At 37.3% G+C, this 10023-nt stretch overlaps 2 protein-coding genes across 2 annotated transcripts; one reads left to right on the top strand and one right to left on the bottom strand.

The window, feature by feature from the left end:
• Positions 1-113: 113 nt before the first annotated feature.
• LOC112570628 (snRNA-activating protein complex subunit 5-like) lies at positions 114-3897 on the top strand. The gene is made up of 5 exons (XM_025249167.1): positions 114-346; positions 752-844; positions 2326-2395; positions 2614-2793; positions 3492-3897. Exons 1-4 carry the CDS (start codon positions 251-253, stop codon positions 2763-2765), a joined length of 411 nt encoding a protein of 136 aa, XP_025104952.1. The 5' UTR covers positions 114-250; the 3' UTR covers positions 2766-2793; positions 3492-3897.
• On the bottom strand, positions 3750-9414 carry LOC112570619 (prohibitin-like). The gene is made up of 6 exons (XM_025249158.1): positions 9251-9414; positions 8684-8845; positions 7059-7201; positions 6596-6712; positions 4739-4834; positions 3750-4482 (listed from the first exon to the last, which is right to left on the bottom strand). Exons 1-6 carry the CDS (start codon positions 9336-9338, stop codon positions 4270-4272), a joined length of 819 nt encoding a protein of 272 aa, XP_025104943.1. The 5' UTR covers positions 9339-9414; the 3' UTR covers positions 3750-4269.
• Between the last annotated feature and the right edge of the window lie 609 nt (positions 9415-10023).

Raw genomic sequence — 10023 nt, 5'->3', positions numbered from 1 at the left:
CCTACTAAAACGAGGCAGTAGTACAAAGCTTCCGGTTAACTCACATTTCAGATGAAGTACTAAAACGAGGCAGGAGTACAAAGCTTCCGGTTTAGTCACATTTTAGGTTTAGGCTCGCCGAGACTAGCAGCGGAGAACTTCGCAAGAGGCAGACAACAACCTACCTATACACATTCGTGGCCTTTCTGTCTGTGCAAGTGTACGACAACAACTAGCACGGTGAATGTAGACTTTTGATGTTGCTCGGACAATGTCGAGGCATCGGGAATTAGAGACGCTTAAAAAGCAAGAGGCTACCCTTATTCAATTACAAATGGCATTCAGCGATCAGTTAAATCGACTCAAGGTATGTGGCATAGGTTTTGAATTTTACCACGCTGCACTGTCTCAACACGTAAACATACAACAATACGTCCGTGGCCTTAGTATCAACACTGCATTAACTTTTAGTTGAATGTGGAATAACACCAAATCTTGCATTAATTCTTATAATGTGCCAGAAAGCCTGACATTGCACTTTGTTTGTTCTGATTGAGAAAAAAAATGTGATTCTGATTTTTTAAATTATGCTTTAGAATCAAAGTAACACATTGATATTTGTGAATGTTGGAATTTATTTGTACATGCAGCAGATCTAAGGCAGACCTTTTTCAATCATAAACATATAATTTATTATATGAAAATGTAGAAGTCCTAAGTGAAACCATATTGCAGAATGATATGGAAAATTTATTCTTCAAATTTTTGTCAGGTTGAAGAACTTGCTCTGTCGAATCTTTTAAGACTACAGCATGAAAAGGACAACAAACATGATTCTACTGTGGCACAACAAACAAGCAACAAGGTAATTTTAGGGAACCAGTAGTTTTGACCATCAATTGATTCGTCCACATAGTATAAGTTGATTCGACTATGACCAAACCCATAGTCAATTTGACCACTGCCTATAGTCAATTTGACCAAATCATCATTATTATCATCATCATCATTAATATTCAGCCACAAAATAAGTGAATTTTGTCCTTGGTTGACTCACATGTAGATTCCCACATACACAGATATATGTGCTTCAACTAAGGACGAAATTCACTTATTTCAGGGGGTATGTAAGAGAAAATATATCCAAGTCAATATAAATCACAGTTTTCACGCTTTAAATGCTGAATGCTTTTATTTAAAGTGGTAAGTCCAGTTTTCTGTAGCTCTGCAGTTCTCAACTGGTGATACGCATACCCCTAGGGGTAAGGCAAGGGTTATGCAGGGGCACACAGTGACATAAACAAGCACACATGACATGCCCTTATGAAAATAAGTACTTTTATGCACGAGGGGTACATGCGGACATACTTTCACCGTTTGGGAGTACAGTTGCAAAAAAGGTTGAGAATCTCTGCTCTAGCTGAAGGTCACACCTGTCCTTTGGTGACAGGCATTATTCTAGTGGCTTCGTCACATGCCGTTGTTCTTGCTTGATGACTCACTGTTCACATACGGCTGTCTCCCTAAAACTTGTACACATGGCCTTCTTAATTACTCAAGTGCATTTCATACAACAAACAACATGTATCATTACACTGAATAGTAATTTCTGTACTTGGTGGTCAAATCAACTGAGGCCAGTGGTCATATTGACTTCAGGCTGTGGATGAATTTGCTCAGCGTTGTGGATAAATCAACCCATGAGAGGTCAGATTGATAAATGGTTGAATTAGTAGTGAAGTGTTTCCACCTTAAGGTGATTTCACTGTTGGCAGAGATGGGGTAAGAAACCAGAGAAAACCCCCAATGCCCAGGCCTGAGTGTCCCAAGATGAGATCTGAACCCAGACCTTCTCACTGTTTTGGTGACAAGCGAGTATTTTAACCATTGCACTGCCAGGCATTTTTGACTGATAGCCTAATTTTATAGGTGTACTTTGTGTCAGCTGACTAATGCCACCTCTTTTATTCACTTTGGTGCAATTTTAATATGTTGCAACTGTTGGAATGAATTTGCTGATGTTTTGCTTTTTAGAGACCAGCAATGTAGAGAACATACAAGCACTGATTTGGTCACCATTTGAAACTTTTGTGACATTCTGTCAATTGCTTGTTGTTGGTTTTAGCAGGACTAGTGTTACTGCAGGTAATCTGTAAAAAAAAAATGTGAAGTCTTTTCTATTTTTTATTTTGTTTCACAGAAAAGTAAGTAAAGTGTACATTACCTGGCAATGACTATAAATACAAGCAGAAGGAGTTAGCCACATAAACTTGCAGAACTGTACCTAGCACTTGATTACTGTGTATGCAAACCTTAACATCATTGTTAAACTTTCTGACATTTTAGCCAGTCATGGAACAATTTGAAAACAGAGGTTCTGAAGTATTGGATCTTGCTGTAGGCTACTCTCGAAATGGTAAGTTAATTTTTTTCGTATCTCTCTGACATTATTTTTTAAGGGTTTTTTTTAAAACATTTACAGATACATAACACATAAAAAGCAATATTTTACAATATATCAACATAAAAACAAACATGTTGAATATCAAATTACCCACTGGGACAAATAAAGTAAGTTGGTCATTGTCAATCAAATGTTCTAGTATGTTAACAGACTAGTAAATCTGCTTTCAGAGGAAGAAGAGGAGGAAGAGGAAGACAGCGAAGAGGAAGGCTACAGCTACAAAGATCAGCTGACATTGTTTCTGGAAGACATGCTGACAAGGCAAAAGCAAGATGCCAGTAAAAAGACAAATAAACCAGAAGACGATGAAGAGGAAATGTGATCTGGAGAAGGAAAGAGATGTGAAACAGGTAGGAAATAGATCAAGGGCCTTGTGCTTAAGATCTTGTTTTTTTATATCTTCAATAATTATATTATTAGATTTTAAGAAAGATTTAAAAACCTTGGGTTTTTTTTTTTTGTATGTTAGCGTGTAGTAGCTAGGTATTTCTGACAATTTTAGTTGGTAAGTGTAGAAAAGCTCTGGATCTCATACAGAGAACATAGAACCAATGACTGTATGAAACAAAATTGCCGCACTAGTAGGACACCACAAACCTTTGCTTTCAACAGTCAGGCAATGTAAGCAGGTCTTCTTTGGCCATGTGACCTTGTCTAAGACTTTCCTTCAAGGCATCTTGGAGGGTAATCGACATTGTGGCGGTTAGAGGAAGAACTGGCTTCGGAACGTCAAAGACTGGACTGGTTGTCCAGTACCGGACCTGCTCACTATTGCCCAGATTAGGTAATTGCCTTGCCCTGTCAGCTGCTGTGTCTATTTATGTGCTAACCACAGTGACAGGTGCCGGTCAAGGGACAACTCATTGATAGAAAAGCTGCGATAAGCCAAAAGAAGAAAATCAGCAAAAAAAGTGGTGTAGTGTTTTTGTTTTATGTGAAGTGTTTATCCAGATCTTCAGCTTTTGGTACACATTTACTTTGAAAGTTTGTAAGCTGTATTTTCTATTTTTGAGCTTAAATTAAGGAAATGTTTATTTTGAAATTGCAGAATGGCAGCTAGCAAAAGTTCAGATACTAGCAAAGAACAGGCCTGCAGTGGACATCTGTCAGACATTTGCGTTTCAGTTCTTTGGCACAGACCTACAGGCAGACTTTAAATCCATTTTAAAGAGAGATTTTTGGACTGTGGCTGAATGGAAGAAACCAGTTGGTGGCAAATGAATAGTTTTGGCATGGGACATTTAAAGGTGTAAGTGTGAAAGTGAATGTGAGTGAAAAGCATTGCAAAAAATAAAAGCATCAAAACTGAATGTTTAGTTCATTTATTAGCACATTTTACTTGCACACTCTAAATTATACTCATTGATGTTCATAAAGCAGTCTTGTAAATTCTCATGATGACACTGTCACGTAACCAAAGCACTCTCAACTTGTATGCACACTTAAAAAAAAAATTCTCCCACTGAAAACATGTCTTAGCATTTTCTAACATTGAACATTTTAGATCTGCTGTCTTAAACTGTGAACACATGCACACTTTATGATTTATGTAAATTAAAGAATTCAACTGATACACCTAGACTCAGGTTCTGTTGGCAATCAAGATTAGCATTATTTTTAGTATAAACATGCTACAAAATTTTGATTGTGAAACAGAAAAATGTAGTTTCCCAAACATAGAGTGAGACTCTAACGCCAGATGAAAACTCGTGATTCAAGAGGAGTCGAATATTTGAAAAATGCCAAATGATGTTAGTGCATTGTATAGGAATCTTCCTCGCACAGAAATGTTTATAAAGAAATGTTATCTCAAGCCAGGACAGGTTTTACTGTGGAATAGAAAGGAGCGTCTGCTGTCCTTGTGGCAGATACACAACGTTGCGAGACCGTGACAGCTGATAGGCAATGTCTTCTGCAGCTTCCAACTTTCTCAGTTCAACCAAGCCCTCTCCTGCTTCTCCAAATGCCTTGGCCAGTAAATCTGCTGCTATCGAGTCACCCTCTGCTGAAATAACTGCAGCCTTCTTTTGCTGTTCAGCCTGAAAATACCAGAAAATGGATGTTTGCTTAAATAACATGCTGTATGAACACAAAACAGCCACTAATGAGAAAGCATGAAATATCTAATAACTATCCAAATCATTAACAGAAAAGGGAAGTTGTAGGTTAAGTCACATATGTGGTTAATGAGCTGCTCCATGAGCCTATTATTAATGCTCTATGAACTTATCAACAACGCATACCTTTTCCACAAATGAACTGATTATGTCACATGAACTTATTAACAATGCCCACCTTCTCCACAACAAAGCGTGCTCTTTCTGCCTCTTGTTGAGCTACCTGTTTCATCTCAACAGCCTCTGTAAACTCTCGGCCAAATGACAGATGTGTCTGTCAAAGAATACAAAGAAATCACATCAAATGTTATCAGTTCATACCAAAATTAAAGTATGCACAGCAATTTTCAAAATCATTTCCAGAAAAAAACCCCAAAACACTATAAGCATATTTAACGCTAAAGGATGAACACTTCCTAAGGACATAATAAATAGCACATTTGTATATCACCCTTTTCCAGCATCAGCCAGACTCAAGGTGTTTTACATATAGACATGTGAGCACACCTTTTTAGGATGGCATCTCCATAAATACACAAACGTGTAAGAAAATAATAGTTCTAAAAGTTCTTTGCAAATTCAGCCTTGTCAAAGTTTTAGGGCAACAGTTAAAACAATACAATCCTGGAACAAGCGAAGCGAACACGACAGCAGACCAGAAACATCACGGAGCAAGAGGCAGGATCATGAGAAAGGTATCTAATCACCAGACGCTATCGTTGAAGAGAAGTGATCCAAAATCTTAACTTCACAACATGTAGCAACATGCACAATCCTTCAAAGGGAAATAAAGGGGAGAACAACATGGTTCACAATGCCCAAAAAGTTAAAATGTCATCAAAGAAAACTCGTAATCCTGTTATTTGTTGAGCCAAAAATCCAAAGCAAGATGAAACAGGACACAGACACCATCAGAAAATGAAGGTGTTGATGGGAAGAAACCACAGCACAAGCAGTGAAAATTCATAACAGAGGTGAACGGTGCAACAAATATCGCAAATCAATACCAGAGGCTAAAACTCTAGGTAGATCCATGGACAAAACAAAATGACGGAGAAGGACGTCACTCTAACTTACTGAATACATCGAACACTACTCCTAACAGATAAAATTGGTGTTTTGGAGTTATCTCATTTTCAACCAAAGTATTTTTGCCTTTCCTAGGTGCATTAACATATGATAATGATACAAAGGCAAAGATACGTTGCTCTTTATAAAATGATTAGTTTTACTAATGATTTCTTTTATATGGGAACAATAATTCACATGCTCATTGACCACATTCCTGAACTTTGTAAAGCCTTGACTTACTGGTAGAGTCGAAGAAGCTGATAAGATTTAAGTTTTATAAATCTGTACACAAGAAGGGTGTGATTGCAGCACTACACTGTACACATATCCACCCAAATTCAAATACACATGGACATGCATGGGACAGTCCTGACACTCTCCCTCTTGTCTACTATGCCATTCTATTTCCCACCAGTTTACAAATAGGATCAGATTGTGATTTTAAAAAAAGTACACAGCATGTTTCCTGGTGGCCCACTCAAAAGTTTGATGTCTATTTTAATCTCTCTGGGATAAAACAACAGGAGCAAACTTGCTGATGTGGCAAAGGATGCAGCTTGGTTATGCCCAAGGAACAGGTCAGAATGATAAACTGGCAGATTAAAAGCATAAATTCACTGTTGCTTTCTCATGGGTTAACTATTTGTCTGAAGTGTAATATGGCTGTCTTTTCTGACATCTGGTCAATACTGGTTTCTGCATGCTATGAAGCCTGGATGTACATGTTAAGATGTGAAAAGATATTCTATATCCCACCATCTGCTGCACTGCTACATACACATTTAACGACACAAATTAATGCATGTTTAACTATTCATGACATAAATACAAACTAAGAAGTGACCTGTGTTGCATTAATCCTCTGGTGATAATTATTACAGTGTTAAGAAGTTTCTAGAAAATACTCCTGAACTTTTTAATTATGAAATTTCTTTGTAAGGATGCAACTAAGGCACACACTTACAAGAGAAATGTCGTCAAGGACGAGCCCAAACTGCAGAGCACGATCTGTCAGCTCTTCGCTAACTTTCTGGGATACCATCTCTCTCTGTGTGATGAGTTCACTCGCATCAAATTGAGCCTGAAGCAGATAATACAAGTTACTTTCATAATACATTGCCATAGCTCTTCCTTGTGACAAATTTAAAACACAATTTAGTCAGCAGGCACTTTAATTATAGCAGATAAACATTTTAGCTTTACTCATGCAGGCCTTAAGAGTCTTACTTCTGACTGTATACTTAGCTATCAAACATTTCCCCAGAGTTTTTTATGCTGCACGTCACTAAGATTTGGTATTCTTTTCTCTTAAAAAAAAAACCACCCCAAAAGTTGCATTATAATATAAATAGGCTAAATTTGCATTTCACTGCTGGTTCACCAATCAAATATTACACAAAAATCAAATGTGGTAAACTGAGTCTTACCACAACTGCCTTGAGAACTTCATTAGTGATTGAGGGCAATACTCTCTCATCATAGTCAATGCCCAAGTTAGTATAGATCTTAGGCAGCACTGGCACCTGTGGGCGGAAGAGGATCCTGAGTGTGATGTTCACATTCTGCAAATCTGTGACAGTAATGAGATGACAAATTAAAAAAGAAAATTTTAACACATCACATAAAAAAGATGTATCAATATATACTTGATAAAAAGACAATGTAAAAGTCAACAGCAAAGACTTTCACCAGGGTAATTTGTCCTCGGTTTTAGCATTAACTACTAATATTTGTTATGGTCACTGGTCATTTTGCTACACACTTTAAGTCAAATTATCCCAGCTATGTTCCTTTGGTCCCAAATAACACCACAGTGTACCAACACAGAAAGCTGAATGGTCTGAGGCCAAAAGGACAAACCAAACATCAAGGACATAAGTAGCTAGTAATATCAAATATTACTAATATAGAACATCAAATGGTTGAACACTAGCAGCCATTTATTTCAAACACAGCCATGAGAAAATTATTTTTTTGTTGCCTTTGTCTTTGATTTGTTTGAAGATGTGCTTTTTATTAAAAAAATTTCATCCCCATTTTGAATTTGTACTTTGCCCCCCCTTTTTTTTTGGCATATCCTGTCTACTGTACAGCTGAGAGATTACTGTATAAATCCACATCATAATATGCAGATGTGTCACTGGGTATTCATTTAGCTTGAGCCACATCCAACTATAGTAGTGTACCGAAACCATTTAAGTAGTTACTAATTTCAATATGTATTTATAAAGCATATTTTCAACTGCAGAGTTTAGTAAATGGTGATTGAGCTTATTTGCAGGGATCTGTTTAAAACAGGTACGTGAGCTTGCATATGCATAGTGTTTGAATAACTTATGGTTCTTTCGATAATATTTGATGTTAAAGGTTACTTGTGTTATTGGTGATCGATTTGGCCTTTGGGCTTGGAGCGATTCAGCTTTTGATGACAGGACGATATGGCCACGGCTCAGATGATCTAACAGGCTATGGGGCAATATGTTTTTGGGGATAAAATGACCAGCTCTCTGTTGCTGTGTGTCCTGGGTTCTAATCTATGCTAGCTAAAGCCAAACTAAATAAAAATGTCCTTTTATTGCTAAAACTTCAAATATAATTTTAAGATTATGTATGCATATTACAGTGGGAAGTCTATATAAACTGTTAAACTCAAAGAGCTAAAAAAACTCAGATATGTTTTTCTGAAGGTCACAGTTAAGAATAACACACAGGTGATGATCTATGGCTCTATGCAACACCAAAAGCTAGTCTCCATGTGACATCATTCACCTTTCATAAAACTGATGTCACGGAGTTTACTTATGAGTATTATCTACTTTAGTGTAAATTTGAAACCAGATGCTCTGTGGAAGTAAAATTGAATTCAAACTTCCACATGGTTTGCTTACTAAATTAACATCTAACCTAAGCAGTTTACTTTAAGCAGCACTCACTACTACAAATAAATTATGAAAGAAAACAATTCACTTCTGAATTTGGTCTTAATAGCTTATGTTAACCTGATTTTAATTCAGGGTGAAGACGACAACAACATCCGATAAAGCAAATTTACCTTTGCTTCCAGTGATTACTGGAATATTACGAGGCCTTGACCGGCAGTCAAAAATGATAGGTTTCTGAACCCATGGAATAAGAAAGTGTGTCCCTTCTCCAACAACTTCCTCCTGCACCCCTCTGAAGCGGTCAAAGATGACTGCTCGATGCCCACCATCAACTGAAAATGAAAACCAAACAATAAAGTGTAAGCCCTAAGTGTTATTTATTCGTTTTGAGAAATACCTGTACCCTTAAGCGATTCTAGAGTTTCAGTACTTGAATTTGTTCATTACAAAAGAAACCGAACTGAACCATCTTCCCACCTTACTCGCGACCCCGCCAACCTTGTAGTTTAAGAAAAGGTAAAGCATTCCTATGTAATGTTAAAGAGATATGTCATGCACTTATTTACGTTTACACATTTGAATTGTGAGTTATATTACCTCCTTATACATGACAGACCCACTCAGCATTATTTGGTGGCGACCAAAGTACAGTATTAGTGTAGTACCTAAAGAATGCGTCGCATGGTGCTGCTCGTCACCACGGCTCGCGTTTATTTAAAAAAAAAAAATAACTATACCGTTATAAAGTGCTGTTTGAACAACACCTCCAACCACGGCAATACCGATGCCAAGTTTACCAAGAGCGCCAAATATTCTTTGTGCCATATCTTCCTGATGAAAACTTTGTCCGTCACTGACGAAATCAACACATGGGGGACACCGGAAATACTAAGTGCGCCTGCGCAGAGATGCGCATTGCCCCAGTACAGGACACTAGAGGTCAGCCGACTGCACGCGCGCAGGGGTCAGCGTTGTCTCGCCGCCACCGTATAGAAGGTTCGCGTTGTTTTGTATCCGCCAGCATCTTGGAATCCTTTGATATTGAAGAAATCCTCTTAGTAATTATGTTTTTATATATTTTTTAAAATATATGAATTATAATGTAAAATATCTACACTCAAACAGAGCGCTGTATCGTAGTGTTTGTATTTATTTTAGTCAAGAAGATAGTTTTCTCCGCAACTTCTCGCTCTCTAGCTCTCTAGCTTATTAATTGTTTTTCTGAGTGGTTCCAGAGGGTGGTTTGTAGTGAGTTTATCGTTCCTTAATTCAGGATAAATTCATACTAAGGCTCTATAAGGAACGTGCCTTAAACTCCATTTATTCTGTAATAAAATCTACTTGATCACTGTTTGTTTGTTTGTTGTTTGTTTGTTGTTTGTTTTTTAAATAAAAGATTTTCATATGTCGTCTGTGAAAAATTTCATCACTATAGCTAAATCGGTTGTGATCGTTTCGCAAAAATGGTGATTCATTCAAGAAATATTTCGTAACAGCTTCATTTTGGACG

The sequence above is a fragment of the Pomacea canaliculata genome, linkage group LG1, assembly GCF_003073045.1.
Source record: "Pomacea canaliculata isolate SZHN2017 linkage group LG1, ASM307304v1, whole genome shotgun sequence".
Lineage (NCBI taxonomy): Eukaryota > Metazoa > Mollusca > Gastropoda > Architaenioglossa > Ampullariidae > Pomacea > Pomacea canaliculata.
Note: the sequence above shows the minus strand (reverse complement) of the source record. Positions and strands in the feature narration are given on the sequence as shown.